This window comes from Dermochelys coriacea, chromosome 11, assembly GCF_009764565.3.
Source record: "Dermochelys coriacea isolate rDerCor1 chromosome 11, rDerCor1.pri.v4, whole genome shotgun sequence".
Taxonomy (NCBI): Eukaryota; Metazoa; Chordata; order Testudines; family Dermochelyidae; genus Dermochelys; species Dermochelys coriacea.
Window position 1 is genome coordinate 13,726,256 of NC_050078.2, and position 19,723 is coordinate 13,745,978.

The 19,723-nt window shown below is 43.0% G+C and overlaps 1 protein-coding gene across 11 annotated transcripts in view; it reads right to left on the minus strand.

The window, feature by feature from the left end:
• The window catches only part of PARP14 (poly(ADP-ribose) polymerase family member 14), a 43,444-nt gene extending 24,519 nt beyond the window's left edge, over window positions 1–18,925 (minus strand). The window contains exons 1-7 of one of the 11 annotated variants that reach the window (XM_038421426.2): window positions 18,582–18,925; window positions 14,726–14,862; window positions 14,583–14,616; window positions 10,815–10,868; window positions 8,032–8,220; window positions 4,025–4,291; window positions 2,117–2,353 (exon numbers count right to left, since the gene is read on the minus strand). In XM_038421426.2, coding sequence (XP_038277354.1) covers window positions 2,117–2,353; window positions 4,025–4,291; window positions 8,032–8,220; window positions 10,815–10,868; window positions 14,583–14,616; window positions 14,726–14,862; window positions 18,582–18,768 — 1,105 coding nt within the window. In that variant the 5' untranslated portion in view covers window positions 18,769–18,925. Of the gene's footprint in view, window positions 1–2,116; window positions 2,354–4,024; window positions 4,942–5,727; window positions 6,974–8,031; window positions 8,224–10,344; window positions 10,690–10,814; window positions 10,869–14,582; window positions 14,617–14,725; window positions 14,863–18,581 lie in introns of those variants that run through there. The other 10 variants (XM_043504973.1, XM_043504972.1, XM_043504971.1 and 7 more) reach the window with 10 other exon arrangements.
• Between the last annotated feature and the right edge of the window lie 798 nt (window positions 18,926–19,723).

Consider the following 19,723-nt stretch of genomic DNA (forward strand, 5'->3'; position numbering starts at 1 on the left):
CATACTAGACAGGACTACACAACGGTAATACTTACTCTTGCCATGTTATAAATAAATCTGAGACACTCCATCCAGAAAAAGAAAAAAAAGTTACATTGTAAAGCTCTTCTTTTTTATGTACAGCATATCCATTGTGTAAACAACGAACAAGAGTATGATTAAACAGGTGCAACTATTGCATGATTGCAGAATCAGACCAAATATATTCAAATCAGATTGCTGAGGAAAAAAATTGATTTATGGTAATGGGATTTTAGGTGGACCTACAAAATTATAACGTTCCACATGGAAGTTTAACACAGACATTGGTGTTCTATACTTTTAACCTATTAGCATCAGCTGCCGCTTGCCTGACTTATACATAGACTTGGCAGGATTCAATTATAATCGATAACTGTAGGTAAACATCTATGTCAGCTGACACACTGAAACTGATGAAAAATAAAAATCAATGGGTCGGTGCGCCTGCAGGGATCGGGTGTCACAGCTCTGTTGCACTGCAGGGAGCCCTGTGCAGCTCTCGGGAGTGGCTCCATGACATCAGAACTGCATGCGCTCCCACAGGGCTGGTGACACCCGACCTCTGCAGATACAAGTACATTGGAGGGTGTGGTTGTCCTGGTCCAGCAGAGCAGAGACCCCCACCCCCGGCCAACACTTTAAGGAGGAGGAGGCCACTCTGTTGCTTAACAGTTCCTTGAAGAGGACAGCTCCCACGCTCCTGGCTGGGGAGTGAGAATGCCAAACCTACCTAAGGCCAGATCCTCAGCTGGGGTAAATAAATGGAGCTATTTTGATTTACACCAGCTGAGGATCTGGTCCTATATTGAAGCTATTGGAACTTCGCGCATGAGAGACTTCTCCCATAGCTGTTTGTTTATTGCTACAAAACAGAGCTACACTTCTCATTTTAGGAGACTGGTTAAAATGTAACTGGGCAAATATATATTATTTTAAAGATCTGGCATAATTATAGCCAAAATTAATATTGCATCAGAATTAATTCAAATACTACTGTGGCATCTAGCCAAACAGATTAAAAAGTCCTTAACTACTTTCTTACAGTGCCAGTCATCTACAACACAATCTATAATCTTAGGTGTCTAACATTAGGCACCTAAATCCACATTTAGGCAACTACATAAAAGATAAGGAGTACTTGTGGCACCTTAGAGACTAACAAATTCACGAAAGCTTATGCTCTAATAAATTTGTTAGTCTCTAAGGTGCCACAAGTACTCCTCATCTTTTTGCGAATACAGACTAACACGGCTGCTACTCTGAAACCTACATAAAAGATGTGAGTGCTCAGTACTAGTGCCTAATTTATAAAAATTTGGGGCCAGATTCTTCATTGCATTCTTGAAGTCACCTGAGGAGAAGTTCTCAGCTGGTGCAGAGCTAGTATACAGGCTTCTGCATTATACTCTGCATTCTGCACACAGCTTGAACCAATCCACAGGGAGCCATTGCAGCGGACGTAAATTTGAGTAACCTCTGGCCTAAGGGAGCATAAGGCTCAGGGCTGCTGTAATGAAGCTGGGAGCTGAGCTCACCACCCACTGGCTCCAGGAGTGCCCAGGGAAGAAATGTGGTAATAACACCATCTCTGCCCACCCAGCCACCCCTCAGATGTACTGAGCTCACTGAGCTGAGCTCAGCTCAAGTGCCCACAAGAACTGAGCCTCTGAAAGGAACTTGGATACCATGGTGAGGAATGTAGACTAAAAATCTAGGTAGAAAGACAGAAGAGGCTATCCAGGCTCTTAAGAATGCCTGATGAAAATTCACCTTCAACTTATGTGGCACTGCTGTTGGCTTTGGAGTCCCTAATTTAAGAAACAGAAAGGACAGAATCCTCGTGCAGACTCAAAAGACATTGCAGAGATCCTAACAATGTAATATATGTCCAGGGAAACTAAGTGCCTCATATTAGTCATATTATATCCAGTCCCAAATCTAGGTTTCTAACCTAACAGAGTAACAACCTGCCAAACCATCAAACCAGTTAACTTTTTTCTAAGGGTAAGTTAGCTATTTCTTAAAAGAGCACGTTCATTTTCATGTTGATCTTTTAACTGCAAGATTAAATAAATGATACATATTTATATGTTACCTTTCTGATAATGAAAAGTAATGATAGCTGAATTCTCTTCAGGTAACTGTTCTACATTTGACACTTGTGCACTTCCATTTCTTTTACTTTCAAAGTAGACAGTTATATAGTCATTAGATATGTTAGGTGGTAAATTTTCAGCCTTAATGCTTTTTGTCACCTCAAGATGCCGTGCTGTAATATTTTGTTGCTTCGCCCTATGGTTTTGGTTGAACTTTTTAACAAATTCCCTTAGATCTATAAACAGAAAAGAAAAACATTGGACAGATTTTTACTATTATGACGTTAGAAAAACAGAAGAAAATAAGCAATAGGTGTAGGGATCAAAAATGTTCAGTTATACATAATTAATCCTTACTAACCAGCTTTGCAAAATTCTACTTTCCCACTTGCCTGAGTGATTTTATTTATTTATTTATTTATTTTTAAACAGGGAAGCAAAATATCATTAATTTTTTCACTGTCATCAGCCATCATGGTAGAGGGTGGATGAGTAGATTTTGTGCCTGGTCCTGTAAATAGCAGTTTTACAAATGTAAAATGATTTCCCCAAGGCTACAGAGGAAATCGGTAGCAGAGCCAGGATTAGAGAATTTAGACATTCCTGACTTCCAACTGGATGCTAATTCCCATAGAATATACTCCCCCAGAGAAGTTTATTTTATACAGTGGGTTACTTATATCGGACTAATATTTTTGCAGTTAGTATGTCTGGCAGTTGGAATCCTTTGGTATCATCAATAACCCTACTGTCTTATTCAACCTACTTTAAAAATAAGATAGCTATGTACCACTTTAAATTGCTCAAGTTCTATCTTCTAAAAAAAAAAAAAATTGTTGTTTTCTTATATAGGGTATTTCTCTTTTTTAAGTCAAAAACACGTTGAAATGCGGTATAATGGTAATACTGGAATTATGTTGTCCTAAAAGAATTCATGTATACCAGGGACTATGGATGCTGTAATTAGTATAAAACTATCAGCTCAATTCAACCCTACTGATAAGCAGGTGCTACTCCCTTTACTACAACAACAGTTTTGCCTGCTTATACCATACATGAATTTGGTCTTATGCATAGTGGCTATTGTTCTCCATACCATCAGATCTGATTTGTTAATCAGATCAATTGCAATTCTTGTTCAGGACAAATTCACATACACTTCTCACTGCTATATAATACAAGGGAATGCATGTCTTCTGGAATGGTTGTAATCATAATGTTCCCTATCATACATACTGATCAGAGACACTGATGTAAATAAGAACATATTATATAAAATAGACTAAAGTATCACTCAAGAGAGTACACTATGACTGCTATCTATGCGTATGTTGACACACAGAGAATAGATGTGTATACGTTTGAAAAAAAAATCACCTTTTAATGACCATTCATTACATAGGATCAAATAATTTTCCCATTGCGGTCAATGGCAAAACTGTCGCGGTGACTTTAATGGAACAAGGTTTTGGCCCTTAATGAATATTTGATGATTTCTTCTGACTTAGTAAACATGCACCATTCCATTAACAGTTTTGCTGATAAAATGATGGCATCATATGGCCCATAATTATAATTCACCAGGCACAAAATACTATTTTATATAATTTGCAATAGTTCTTTTTACACACTGGCAGCTGCCCAGCACTTCTGTACACAGGACGATAATTTAAAAATGACTGTAGTTCCCCCTTCAATTACCAAACTGATCTTTACTCTGGTGTAACTCCATTTACTTTAGTGGAGTTACTCCTGATTTACGATGATGTAAGTGAGACTGGATTTTGTCTGAAGCCTGTGACAGAATACGTTCCTCTGTTTTTCAGCTCAGCTAATGTGTTAGCTGAATAGCCCCTTTTAAAGCATCAAGTGAAGACAACATATTGTACACACACATTCCATCTTACCAATATCTTTGATAAATGTAACTACAGCCACATTAATTTCAGGTATCATTTCCATACTGAAGTCATTGTCATCTTCTGATAAGCCACTGATGTTTTCCACCAGCATAGTTAACATGTATTGTTTTAAAGTCTCTTGTATATTTTCAAGTACAACTAGGGATGAAGTCATTTGTGGGAGTTCTTGGATATTCTCCGCTTGCCATGGTTTCACATGGAGTGCAATTTTCTTTACTGAGTGATCCTTTTTTCCCAAGACTTCTTGTGCATCTAGTTCCATAGAAACACAAATAAATGGAGATCTCTGTTATATACCTGTACTTACTCAGAATGGATCAATATATTAAGTTCTGACATATTTTAAAATCTTCTCTCAAGTGGATTCTTACTTTCTCTTGTTACAGAAAAGATTAACACAAGTCATGTGATCAAAATTTATGATCAAGTTAAAAGTTATTCTACAGCCCCATAAAGGGATATCCAGAGTATCCCAGTCTCCTTTTAAAAAATGCAGTTACCCCTAGTACTAAATGTTATTAGTGCCAATTAATCCTAAAGTGCCAAATATTGTTCTCTAGATTAGATCTGAAATGACAACGTTCAGTGAGGGCTAATGAAGCAGATTAATTTATTCCTGAAATATATTAATTTATTTACAATATACGTATTTAGGACCCTGTGTAGCAAAGTTACCACAGGCACCATTAAAGTTAATCAGGTTATTCAGGCTGGGATTTTCAAAGGGAGTTAGGTGCCCAAATCCCTTTGGAGTTTTAACAGGAAACGTGTCCCTAATTTCACTAGGCTCCTTTGAGAAAACTAGCTGAAGTGCTTTGCTAGATCTGGACTTGAAGTTGACAGTGCCACACTTAAATATCACACTTTGTCTGAAATGTTCTTCACCATTATTTTTACACCACCTAAAATGACTATTAGTAAGACTAGAGAAAACATATTTTTCTAGTCTGTTTATTTGACAGCACTTTGTGTATAGTCCGTTTTGCCATTTTGCTGCATAGCAGCCAATTTCTCCTGTTTGTTTGGATCCCTCACACAGCAACAAGCAGAGAAAAGCATTTTAGAACATATAAAAATATGACTATAAAACCATGGAAAAGGTCAGGGGAAATTCGGGGACAGGTGTAAAACCTGAGGCTACTTTAAACTCATTTTTTGAAATTGTTTAGATGGTGCCCCATTAACCTGCTACTGAACTATGTAGTCAAGCAAATATTATCTAATAAAATTGTTCTTGATGGCTGTAGGACTATGCCACATAAGGCTTCACTCACTATACAGACAAACACACACATTCCTGACCTGGCAGCCACAGGATCTCTTATAGCACTCTCTTTTCTCTACTTGGTCATTTCTCTTCTTGTCTCTTGGTTTAAGTATTAGAATTAATCTCTCTGTTGCTTCCCTAATTACTATCTAATGGTAAATCATGTGGAGTGAAAGGTGGGCAGTACTTGAGGCCAGGCCTGCTGACAGAGGGGCAAAGGGGTCAACTGCCCAGGTGTCCGGCAATTTAAAAGGGCCTGAGCAGATGGGATAGATAATTTTTATTAAAAAAAAAAAAAAAAGTAAGATAAAAAAAAAAAAGGAAAGAAATCTGGTTTCCTGCTGCTGATCTGTACAGAGTGCCATTCCTCATTGTGACAGTAACAGTTTGCCAGAGGGCTGGTACATCCTGCTGGTCTGGCAGAGCATCAGCAACAGCAGCCTGAGTAAGCGTGTGACATCTCAAATGAAATGTGGAGTATGGAATTTCGAATCGGTCCTTACTGTTCATTATGGAGTACAAACGTAAGTCCCGAGCTCAGAAACTGAGAGAAAAACAAGACAAAGAAGCCCTACTTGAAAAAAGTAAGAAGGGCAGTCGTACTTTGTTCGATTGCGTCGTAAACCTCAGCCATACCTTTCTAGGGGGGCCCAGAATTGCTGTCGGTGAGCCTGCTTGAGGCTGTGTGGAGCCTCACAAGAGGTGAATGTGTGAGCCAGCTCAGCCTGGGAGGGCCACAGTCAGACAACAAGCAGCTAGAGTGTGGTCCAAAAGGAAGACAAATGATGCACCACATGCCTAGTTTGACCAAGATTCTAGGGGGAAAAAAATCTGAAAAGCTCTCCTGAATACTGTCATTATAGTAAGGGAAAAGTAGGTCTTAAATTTTAAAGTTGTAGGTGAGAAACCTGAGATATGCTAGGAGTCTGTTTTCCACTAAAGACCTGTGAGTTTCAACAGACTTGGCTTCTGCACCCAGCTCAGCGGTTCTGCAGAAAAAACAATTTCAAGGAGGCACACAGATGCCAGCCATGGAGATTTATGTACTTTATCTTAATCAGTCTTTCTGCCCTATGCAGCAACTTGCCTTAAACAGGAGAGTGAAACAAGGAGTTAGGAGATTCTAGTTTCTCTTGGAAGCTGCATTGTATAGATGTTTTTGGTTTTCAGGTTCAAGGCCCCCAGTTCAGGAAGGTAAATAAAGACCTTTCTGAACGGGGGCCTAATTGCAGAAGAGGAGAAAAAGACAAGGGGGTAATTTATTTGCTAATTGCAGATGAGGATGTAGTTTACTTGCCTAGGATGGTAACTTGGTTCCAAAACTCTTTTGACTTTACCTCCTTTTTAATTCTGTTGAGATTCCATATTATCAGGTGAATAACTAGCTACCACATCAGTACAAAGCTAACCTAACCTAAAGAAAAACCATCTGAATCTTATTTATGACTATAACCCCTTTCATCTTCCTTATCCCTATCTTAGCTGCTGCCCTGTACCATGTATCCAGAATTTCCAGCAACTCCTCAGCCAACTGGAAAAGTTTTCCCTGTACATGGTGCCATGGCAGACTGAGTATAATATGAAGAATTTTGACAAACAGCAGTAGTATTTCTCCGATTTTCACAATGGCATGAAACTTACTGCCTTCCTTTCCCAACTTCCAAAACCTAAAAAGAAATGGGACTTGTGTGGGGCAAAAGGCCAATGAGAGAATTTACCTCCTATCTGCAGCCAGTATGTAGGATAGTTCCCCACTTGCTATTTTAGCCCCTGAACAGGCTGCCCTGCCATGCACCTTACACAGTGGTTTCCATGTGTGAGATCTACATGGATCCAGTGATTTCTCCTTAGACTTATCCCAGTACTAGTGTATTCATAGCTGACATGACTCCCACATTTCCAGTGCACACAGGGTACAGGTACAGTTATTCTGTTCAGACCCAGTCATCCAGGAATAACGTGTCATCAAATGTTCAGCTGCGTGTGTGTTCTCCCTGTGTGCTGTCCCAGCTCAGCGCAGATAGCTGGCGGCAGCAGATCCTGAGCGAATTGCCCAATGACCACAAAAATCTGTTAAGTTTATTGTCGATGAAGCATGGTAATAGCAGCTAGCAGACTCTATGAGGATACTAAGACATGTATGCTGTGGTAATGGACACAGCTAGGTCAATGGTGGGACTTTCCCCTGCTCCCTCGGCTGACCAAAGACACTCCCTCTGAGATACATCTTTATACACAGATACCAACAAATTACGTACCACCCCTCTGACGTAGTTAGGTGCCACCTTTTGATGTGGCTAACCACCACCCATTACTTTGTACCTAATGGTTCTATCAAAACATTTCTATCCATCATGCTGTCATCCTGACCTTATTTTTAGGATGGGTCAGTGTGTTTCTGTTATCTTTGGGGAATGTGCTGGTAATGAGGTATTCTGGTACCACCTTTCTGGAATGTGTTTGTGTATATATTCTTATGCCTAGCACTACTTAGGAATGTGTGTTTCTGCAATATCAGCCCTATTCTTGCCAGATTCTGTAAGCAAGGCCTGCCTCTTGCTCACAACTTAAATTTTGCTTTATATTAGCAAGTTCTGGCCATTACTTTAGTTCAGGCCTCAGATACAAGGGCTTATGTCTCAGGCTGTCTTCCTACTACAACATGGAATTTCAAAGACCCATTACCAAAGAGGGCATATTTTTGAGAAGTAGGTCTATATCATACCTTCAGCATTTTCAAAGGTGATGATTATTTCTTGATTATTTCTGACGCAGGATTTGATGGGTCCCCCACCTGACCGCATTTTATTTTCTAAGTACATGCTCACAAGGTCATCATCAATTTCCTCCCCTGGGGCAGTGATGATTACTACAGTGGATTGCTCAGAGGATGTCATCTCTTTTCCCAAATTTCCTGAGAGGATGAAATCAAAGATCAGAAATCTGACTGACTGAACAAAATTAAAAAGGAAAAATGATCTTTTTATCTTTCTCAGTATTAATATCAAGCTTATCAGCACAAATATAATGACAGAAGAAAGGGAAACAGAGAGCTATTTCTAAAATGACTTTCCTTAAATTTGTTTCACAAAATTCTTTTAAAAAGTCAAATAAACTGAATGTATGCTAGTGAAAGGTTGTGGATCCACAGTCCTGGAGACAATGTCTCTTCCACAAAACCAGCAGAGGGATGGCTGTACAAACTTCTCCACAATGCCCAGTTTGGCTCAACCATGACAAAGAGGACCACCTGTAACACTTTGATTATACAAGACATTTTCCTCTTACATTTCCCACTATTATCATCACCAGTGCAGTTCCACCAGTGCCAGCAATGATGGGACCTCTAACATAAACAGGGTACTGGTGTTTTAAACCACCATGATGTCTAACTCATTCAGATCAGTGTAAGATAACAATGCATGTCCACCACTGTCAGTGGAAACAATGGGAAATTTGTGTAGACACAGCCAACAGAGAAAGAGAGAGAGGAAGTCAGTATTCAGGCTCATTCAATACTTGGTCTCTTCTGAGATTGCCAGTGAGGCTAGTCGTTCTGTGCTGTGAATACTTATGTGGCAAACTGGGAAAATGTCTGGATTATTTCTTGCATGCAGTATTAGTTCTAGCCATACTGGTCCCAGGATATTAGAAAGCCAAGGTGTGTGAGATAGTATCTCTTATTGGACCAAATTCTATAGGTAAGAGAGACAAGCTGTGATGCTGAGAGTTCCTTTCCCAGACCTGAAGACCTCTGTGTGGCTTGAAAGCTTGTCTCTCTCACAACAGAAGTTGGTCCAATAAAAGATATTACCTCATCTACCTTGTCTCTGGATTATTTTTTAGCAATATTTTGTATGACTTGGTTTACCTTTTCAATTTTATATTGCTGCCTAAGTGAATGCATAGAGTTCCTTTACAGTCTCCTTCGATGCACTTTGTTAAGGAACTTCCCAAGAAAGGTAAAACAATGATACAGAGAAGTCAGCCTCATTTAAGGATCTTTAAAGGAATTAAGATAACAATGGCTGGGTCATCAGTTGGTAGGTGAGCTCACCTGATTCCCTACAGGCTAAAACTGGAAACAAAGGAGACCAATCCCCTCAAAGCCCCTTGCAGAAAGTGATATGGGAGGTGGTCAGAGAGGTTAGCCGTGATGTGTCAGTGAAAAGGCTGACAGGCTGACTGAGGCCTGTGATACACTACAGACTTTGGTAAATGCAAGGTGGCTTACGTTGACCTAATTACATCAGTGTCTACATTAGAATGCTGCGTCTACTGAAGTAAGTCCCCTGCTACACCGACATAATAATTCCACTTTCAAAAGAGGCATAGTGCTTATGTTGATGTAGTTAGGGCGATGCAGTGTCTGTTAAAACACTGTGTTACTTATGTCATCTGTTGGTTGTCAGCCCCGAGTGTGGCTGATGGCTGACAGCTGGAGCTCCCCATTTCCCCCCCACCACTGACAACCTGAGGTATCAGCTGGGCACTGGAACACAGCTGGCCTCCGGCCCCTGGGTGCTGACAGCCTGAGCTTTCAGCTGGATGCAGGGATCACGCAGCCCCTGGCTGACAACTCAAGCTGTCAGAGCCAGGAGCCCAACTGTGAGCCCATGCCTGGCTGACAGCTTCTGGCTGTCAGCCCTGGAGTGACTGTCAGCAGTGGGACAGGAAAAGCAGCTGTCAGCTCCATGCAGGACTGCCAGGCTCCAGCTGTCAGTGTCCCACTATGTCCCACTTCAGTCGGTGGAAGCGCTCCTGTGAGGATGTGCACCACTGACAGAAAGAGCAAGTGTGGATTTGAACCATTGCTTTATTTACTGCGGTGGCTGTATGTCAACTTAACTTAAGTGGACTTAATTTTGTAGTGTAGTAAAGCCCTGAGACAGGCTGCAAGCAGCGTAGGCTGGTTCTCTCAATTCAGAGATGGGGAATAAACCAGACCTGCCTCAGCTGTGGAAACAGAGGTTAACCTAATATAAGGGAATATGCATGCAGATCTTGCTTTTAAATCCACTTTTAAAGTGTTGTGTACCGCTGGGCAAAAATAAATCACGCTTTGTTCTGAAGAAGTGGTTTCTGTCTCTCTGCAAATGTATGATGTCACAGGCTCCTAAAGTCAAAGCCTTGCAGGGTCCAATCCCAGATGGGCTTGCTGCATTAGTCATGGTTGATACCAGGGGGCTGTAACCCAGACCCTGGTCTGAGAGTGGGCAAACTGTTCAATTCCGCCCTAGGAGAAGTGAAGGCTCAATGCTTGATACCTGTGGGGTACAGTCAGAGAGACCCCAAAAAGAAAGAGTGGGCAGGCTCCCCAAGGACAGTGGCAACTTACAAAAGACATAGTCTGTATTTTTTAGACTCGTGTAATTAAGCCTACTTTGCATTAAACAAACAGCCATTAAATTTTCCATGAAGCTGTTATAGTTTAAATTTCGATGAAAACCATTAATTAATGCAAGAGTAGAATTTGTGATTGTCCTATTTAACAAACTGCATACATACCTCTTTTCCTCTTTTCCTGCTCTACAGACACAGAATTCCCATCATCAGAGCTGACTGGAAAAGACACATGGCAATTGGGGAAAAAAAAAAAAATCTCATAAGGTTAAATAAATGTGATTGCTTGGTGCTTACTGCAGTTGAAGGAACACTGTCACAGTTTTTAGAGCTCCGAATTAATCTTAGAATCATAGAATCATAGAATATCAGGGTTGGAAGGGACCCCAGAAGGTCATCTAGTCCAACCCCCTGCTCAAAGCAGGACCAAGTCCCAGTTAAATCATCCTAGCCAGGGCTTTGTCAAGCCTGACCTTAAAAACCTCTAAGGAAGGAGATTCTACCACCTCCCTAGGTAACGCATTCCAGTGTTTCACCACCCTCTTAGTGAAAAAGTTTTTCCTAATATCCAATCTAAACCTCCCCCATTGCAACTTGAGACCATTACTCCTCGTTCTGTCATCTGCTACCATTGAGAACAGTCTAGAGCCATCCTCTTTGAAACCCCCTTTCAGGTAGTTGAAAGCAGCTATCAAATCCCCCCTCATTCTTCTCTTCTGCAGACTAAACAATCCCAGCTCCCTCAGCCTCTCCTCATAAGTCATGTGCTCTAGACCCCTAATCATTTTCGTTGCCCTTCGCTGTACTCTTTCCAATTTATCCACATCCTTCTTGTAGTGTGGGGCCCAAAACTGGACACAGTACTCCAGATGAGGCCTCACCAGTGTCGAATAGAGGGGAACGATCACGTCCCTCGATCTGCTCGCTATGCCCCTACTTATACATCCCAAAATGCCATTGGCCTTCTTGGCAACAAGGGCACACTGCTGACTCATATCCAGCTTCTCGTCCACTGTCACCCCTAGGTCCTTTTCCGCAGAACTGCTGCCGAGCCATTCGGTCCCTAGTCTGTAGCGGTGCATTGGATTCTTCCATCCTAAGTGCAGGACCCTGCACTTATCCTTATTGAACCTCATTAGATTTCTTTTGGCCCAATCTTCCAATTTGTCTAGGTCCTTCTGTATCCTATCCCTCCCCTCCAACGTATCTACCACTCCTCCCAGTTTAGTATCATCCGCAAATTTGCTGAGAGTGCAATCCACACCATCCTCCAGATCATTTATGAAGATATTGAACAAAACGGGCCCCAGGACCGACCCCTGGGGCACTCCACTTGACACCGGCTGCCAACTAGACATGGAGCCATTGATCACTATTGGTCACCATTGATCACTATCACACATTGATCACTTGTTTGATTGTTGTCTCCTTTGACTGCAGTTACCTTAGAATTACACCTTGTGATATATCTTTTTATTTCAAACCAAGTATTATGTCACTCAAAAATAACACAACCTCAAAAATTATGATGCATCATATTAAAAACAAACTAGTGCACCAACAGCCTGTTAGATTGTATCCATCCACTTTGTCAGAAACATGGCTAAGAACCTTTGCAATCTGTTACAGCACTTCAAAGTAAACTCTGGCTCTTACGAAATGGATGCTGTTGAACAAAAGATCTGTGGGAAAGAATCTTTTTGTTGTGAGAAGCATTACTAAGGGCTCCTGATCCTGACTGGATCCCTGGCCACTACCACAATACAAATATATAATGGTAACACAGAAGAGAGAAGGTAAATGACAAAAACTGCCAAACTCCGTTTATGGCATGAAACTTTGACCCCTTTCTCACGTGCCAGTAAGGATTACTCAAGTAAGCACTCATGATGTAGGGGTATGCAGAAGGCTAACTAATAGGAATGGAGAGTCTTACCTGTCTCTTAGCTAAAAATCTTGCAACAAAAACTGCATACCAGATGAGTTCTCTAGTCCTGTAGCACAAGGGGCTCTTTAATTTTCATTCAATTACTGGAGATTAGTTAAGGAGCTTTGTTTTATCAAATGGGAGGGTTATTTGTTAAGACTTCAATGTGGATTAAAGAAAAGTTGGTGTGGAATTACCTGTCTAATTAGGCCAAGAAAAATGCAGATATGCACAGGTTTGAAAGAATCCTAAAAGCCAAAGGTTTAAACAAATATTTCTGATGATTATACACCCCACAATCTGGCCCTGAAATGTTGCTGTAGTGACATGTAGGAGCCACCAACAGCTCACAAAGGGCTGAAGGGAGTTTCATATGTATGACTTCATGTTGAGAGCCTAGGCACATGGACATTGATTACTGAAATACTAGCTCATATCGAGAACAAAGTTATCATCATCCATTGATAGTTTTCAATGAGCAATTCTTTCAATAGACAAGGGATCCTTTATGCATAGATTTGTTTCCTCTGTGACTCACAGTGAATTCAGGTGTTGATGGGTGGAACTGACAAAGCAAACATCAGTTTTAAAAATAGACTATGAAGCACAGATACCAGGGTTTAGCATGAGAGTTGCATGTTAATTTTAAAGCAAAACAATGTTGACAGTGTCCCTTTAAAGTGCTGCTGCTTACGCTATCTTTCATCAAGCCTCTTTAAAAATAAATTAACTTTTGAACTGCATTAACACTTTTAATACTGTTTCTCCACGGCAACTATTTTGCTGCCAATGTTCCACTGATGTTTCACAGATGAGGACTGAGTGTTGATCACACTGAGTAGCACAGCTGGGCCCTGAGGGCACCTGGAATGTTCAGCAGCAATCCCTGTACGTAGTGTAGTTGTAGCCATCTTTTATTGGACCAACTTCTGTTGGTGAGAGAGACAAGCTTTCGAGCTGCACCGAGCTTCAGGAAGAAGAATCCCTCTGTGGTTCGAAAGCTTGTCTCTCTCACCAACTGAAGTTGGTGCAATGATAGATATTACCATTCCCATGTGGTTTCTCAGCTGCAATCAACCAGTTAAGGAAATATGCTATGGCTGCTGTAGTTCAGAGCTAGACTAACGATAAAAACTGGAGGAGAAAAATAGCTTTCACAAGAGTAACAAATTAAAAACTTTCTGCAGGAATTAGAGAGGAAGAGCAAAGCATTATAGGTGCTAATCCAGCAAAGCAATTAAGCATATGATAAATTTTAAGCCCATGAATAATCCCTTTGAAGTCAATGATATTACTCACAGTGCTAAAAGTTAACCATGTACGTAAGTACTTTGCTGGACTGGGACATGACATCGGAGCCTGAGAAGAGCCTACAGCAAGAGATAATAGAACTCACTGATCATGTCCAAAACACTACTCCCTTCTTAGGATTTGTCTGCACTGGAACTAGAAAATGTAAATTCCAGCTTGAGGAGACGTAACCGCACTAACTGTGATTGAGCTAGCACACTATAAATAGTGTATCCATGGTGACATAGCCGCCTCAGGTACATAGTTATGGGTTTGGATGGGATCATACTCAGGATGGCTAGCCCCTCCTGCCATGAGTGGCTACACTTCTGGTTTTAGCACACTAGCTTGACCACTTTCCAGCTGTTGTGTACACATACCCTAAGTTAACTGCCTTTCTGAATAACTAACTATATTCAGCCAGGCTGCACAACCCAAATCCGGGCAGAAAAATCACATATTAGAATTTCTGATGAATAAATCTCCACAGAGGATGCAGTTCAGCTTTTCTGGATTTTTTTCACTGACTTCAATGGGTTCCACATTGAGCCAAGAGTTAGCAGTCATTGTGAAAAGTGTTTTCTCTCCCTTAAAAGTAGTTTTTATCTTCCATACATCATTCCTCAACACAGAGGAAAAAGCTTCATTTCTCACAAATAATATTCTAGTTTTTATAAACATTAAATATTTCAGATTTGTTTTGAATAAAACCTTACCTGGTTCTTGGTGTTTGCTTGGTGTCTTGGAATCCTAAAACAAAAAGTACAGTAAGCCAACTAAAAAAAAGCATGTGACATTCTTGCTATTACTTCAAAACTCTGAACACTGCAGGTTAGAATTCTGTTTCATATTTATTTACCTCTTTAGGACCCGGCACTTCCCCAGACACGTCTTTTTTGGTTGCCCCTGTTTCAGGATGCATGACAACCAGCTTTAATTTTCCTTTCGCTGCCCAGTCAAGCTCATGGGTCTCTTTGTTAAGAACTCGCTGCCTCACTAAAGCACAAATAAAGAAAACTATTATAATCTTGGTAGACGGGATGTTAGTCTATAGATCTATGCACCATTATGGGCAACATACTCCTCCCTGCTGAGCACTGTTAACAAATCATACAACAAAACTTCAACAATTAAATAAGAACATTTAAAAAAATCATGGCACTAGACTGATGGGCTAAACTTCATTCAATAAAACTGCTCTTCATTACCTCCCATTTCTTTCCCCTTGTTTACGTGTTGCCTAGTTAAAGCTAATTTTGCTCCCATTGACTTCAGGACAAGGAAGATCAAGCCCTTAGGTTTCAGGCAGTTTGGGGAAGGGACCTTGTCACACCAGTCTCTAAAGCGCCTAACACATTGTTGGTGCTCTATAAATAAGAGATTAAATAATTAATACATACCCTACATTAGTTTCCTCACAACTTCCTTCCAATTGTTCCATTAGTAATAGTGGGGTGACTAGAGGCATGGAACTGGGAGGGTGTTCGATCCCCTAAGCCCATAGATTTGTGAGGATCTTGAGAAATCTGCAGGCACATGGGGCTTCTACACAGCTCCCTGGGTTACCCCTTCCCCCATGGCAGCATGGTCCCCACTGGGTGATGCTCCAGAGCCCACCTTTGGAGGGGTGCTGAATAAATATATGTGGGGAGTTATTCATCTTAGCCAGTAGTAACTTCTGAGTGGATTTCTGATCTTGTGGGGTTGCAGGAAGCATAAAGTATCATAAAAGTGTTTTATTTGGAAGAGGGCAGAGAAGAGGGAAATATATATAAGCCTGTTATTTGTATTACAGTGACACCAGTTAAATCAGAGTGCTTCACAAATACTGCAGCAAATGATCAACTCACATGAACAAGAGGGCCTATGACTGTAACTTCTTCAGTGCAAGGACCATCTCTTACTATGTGTTCATAAATCATTCAGCGTAACTGGGCCCGATGTGACTGGGGTGTCCGTGCACTTTTGTAATACTAACAGGACTACTCATATGTGTAAAGTTAAGCATGAGCATAAATATATGCAGGTTTGGGGCATTAGGTGGATCTGGTCAATGCATTACGAGGGGAACCCATCACAGAGAATTTCCGCTGTGCATAGCAACATAAGTATCATGGCATCATTCAGAGCACACCAGAGGATTACTCCATCCTTGATATTGGATACAGAGCGTGCCATGAAACCAGAACTCATTTACTTCGTAGTACAGTGTTTTTGCACAATTGGCTCCATCTCGCAATTGCTTTTTCTTTTCTTTTCTTTTCTTTTCTTTTCTTTTTTTTTTTTTTTTTAAGATGTGTTCCAAGTAAAAGATATTTAGGTGGCAGGATTGTGGTAGGGACAAATGAAAGGTTTTAATCAAGAAAACACAAATATGCACAGTCTTCCAGGGTGACATTCAAAAATTACAAAAGGACAAGAAATGAGCATCAGAAAGTCTGAGATCGACTCAGTCTGATGTGCACAGGAAAGGAAGAGTGGGCATATCGATGATACCCTCTCTCCAGTCAAGAGTTATGGCCCAACATTAGCAGGTGTAAATTCTGTAGAGAAAAAGTTTGTAATAAATATCAACATATTACTGGACATTAACATAGCATTTTCCTCCCAAGTGCTTTACAGAGTTAGTGACAGAGACAGTCTGGCTCAAACACGGCTATGCGTGGGACTGTGGGAGTTATAAGCTTTCCTCCATGCTTGTATGCAACCTGTCCCATTCCAAAGTCAAGCAAGTGGAGGCCAATACAACCTCCTGCTTGTCAGCAACTAGGTGCAGAATGGTGGAGACAGATACTGCGGCTCTAACCCCCACAGAGCTTCGACAAGCAGAGCTGAGCTGACAAGAGGAAAGTATGCTCTGCCCTGTAAAAGGCTGCAGTAACTTCCCTTATCCTCCAGATCATAATTTCTTCCCAAGACTCTTCATGGGACAATGTGCTTACACACTACTCCTTAATCAGGACAGGAGCAAAGGCTCCATCTACCCCTTGTATATATGCAAGAAACATTTCACCCAGCACTGAAATGCAGCCACCTCAGGGATGATACACAGGAACCGTTTAACAGCACACAGCCACATGACACAAGAGTTGCAGGGATCCCACGGACTTAAAAAAACCCCATATTTCTGTCTGAACTCTCCCGCTCCCATAGTTATAAGAACAAAAGATTGGGGGGGAGGGGGAATCATTCTTTTCCCCCCCAGTTTTCTCAACTTCTCCAACACTATTTAGAATCATTTTCACTACTTCTTCTGCACAGTCAGTCAGTTTCCCTTGTTTAGGGTGGTATCTCACACCAGAACAGGAGAGAGAAAAATATTTGAAATTTTTTTTTTTAATTCTAGTGGCACAAAAATTGGCAGGGGGAGTCAGGGGCAGGCGCAATACTGAAAGGACTTGCAACTGGCTTTTCAAAAGTGACTAGAGTTCACATTGATGGTATCTTTTTAAGGACAGGAAGAGATGAATAGCCTAGTTAATTGAAACAGGACCTTCTGACACACACTCTCTTAGAATACATGTATTTCCAGGGGCAGCAGGGAAGGGGGCTGCAGGGGCAGTAGCCACCCTAAAATTTGCCTTGTCCACTCCATAGCCACCCCTCCCAGTGCAAAGGTCACTCTTACTTCTGCAAAAAGAAAAGGAGGACTTGTGGCACCTTAGAGACTAACACATTTATTTGAGCATAAACTTTCGTGAGCTACAGCTCACTTCATCGGATGCATTTGGTGGATTCCAAATGCATTCCACCAAATGCATCCGATGAAGTGAGCTGTAGCTCACGAAAGCTTATGCTCAAATAAATGCGTTAGTCTCTAAGGTGCCACAAGTCCTCCTTTTCTTTTTGCGAATACAGACTAACCCGGCTGCTACTCTGAAATCTTACTTCTGCAGTTCTGCGCTGCTGCTAGCGGCGGTGCTACCCTCAGAGCTGGGTGCCAAGGCAGCAGGCGTTGCACTCCCACCGCCCAGCTCTGAAGTCAGCGTGGCCAGCAGCAGCAGCAATGGGGGCCATAGGAGCACAGGGAAAGGGGGCGGGAAATAACAAAGGTGGAGAGGGAGCATCCAGGGAGAGAGAGGGGGAGGAGTGTGCACAAGAGAGGGGGTTCACAGGCGGGGGAGCGGGAAGCCACAGACGGGGAAGGGCAGCTTCAATGGGGAGGGGATCACAGGCGGGGGAAGGGGGACATGCACAGAGGAAGGCGAACCACGGGGCTGGGGGAGGATGCACAGAGAAGAGGGAATGGCAGCGGGGTGAGGGGACAGGCTTCGGGGGCGGACTGCCCCGAGCAGCGGGAGCGTGGGCCGGGGAGGAGCCCCACACGTGCCGCCACCTTGCGAGGAGCCGCGCCCCAGCTGGGAGCGCGCGGGACGCTGCCGCCGTCAGGGGGCCGGGGCCGGGGGCCGGGGCCGGCTGCTAACCGCGGGCTCGGGGCTGACCTCGAGCAGCAGGTCGGGCGGCTCGGGGGCCCTCCCCGCCCAGACAGGCAGCGAGGGGCCAGAGCCCGCATGCTCAGGCCCTGCGTGGGGGCGGGGGAGTCTCAGCGCCCCCCCCCCCGGGTGTACCCACAAGCTCCATAGTCCCCCCCCCCCGCCATTTTCTGTGTAGCTCATCTCAGCTGCGCCGCCCCGGCTTAGACCCAAACTGCCAAAAATGAACATTAAGAGACGGGTCAGGGTCAGGGTCCCCCCCCACCCCCGACGCCGCCTTGCCTTCCTCCTGGGCGAAGCAAACCAGGACCTGGCCGGGCCGCTCCTGGATCTCGCACTCCCCCCCTCCGGATTTCTTCCCGCTCTGGAAGTAGCAGAGGAGTTTTTTCCTGAGGTTCTTGGGGAGCCCCGAGCCCCCCCAGGCCCCCTCCACCACCAGCGGGAAGGGGCACGTCGCCTGCCCGGCCATGACCAGCTGCTGCAGAGGGGCAAACCGGCCGCCGGAGGAAATCTGTCGCCTCAGGGTAAGAAAAACGCCCCAGCTGCTGAGCTGCTTTCGCTTTCGCTTCTCAGAAAGCGCCTCCCAGGGTTTCTTGTCTGCAGCGTGATCCGGGCCCGCCTCCGAGGTAGGCGGCAGGGGCAGGCGTTCGCTTTGCACGTGCAGCGTCTCCCCGCCTCCCTCGTAGGGGTGCCATGACCCAAGGTGGGGAGGTTTATCGGGTGCACCCTGCAAGCCTCCAACCTCACCCCGGGCCCCCCGTCCTCTGCCAGCGCAGCCCTACGTGCATCTGTACCAAAAAAAGCACAACAAGGATAAAGCAGCGTGTAAGGGTGCTGGCTTTGGTGGGACCCAACTGAGAGTACCAATTCAGGACCAATTGCTGAGAGTAGGGCAGTTACAGCCCAAGGCTGGGGTTCCTTTGCACACCAAGGCAACCCAAACCAGCCAGGCTGAGAGGACTTTGGTTTTACCCCAGTGGCAAACCATAAGTCGCACAAGCAATTCCAGGTTTCAGAGTAGCAGCCGTGTTAGTCTGTATTCGCAAAAAGAAAAGGAGTGCTTGTGGCACCTTAGAGACTAACAAATTTATTAGAGCATAAGCTTAGAGCGCAAGCAATTCCATTAGACACTCCAGCTTCCCGGTGTCACCACCAGTGTCACTTGTTATGGGGACAAATGGTTACGAAAGCCAATGGCCCCGGTAAAAGAAAAAAGGTTCTCCTGATCCCAAAGGGCCAAGCCCCAGACCCAAGTCAATATACAAATCAGATCTTACCCACAAATCACGCTGTTGCTAATCCTTTAGAATCTAAAGGTTTATTCATAAAAGGAAAAAGGTATAGATGAGAGCTAGGATTAGTTAAATGGAATCAATTACATACAGTAATGGTAAAGTTCTTGGTTCAGGCTTGTAACCGTGATG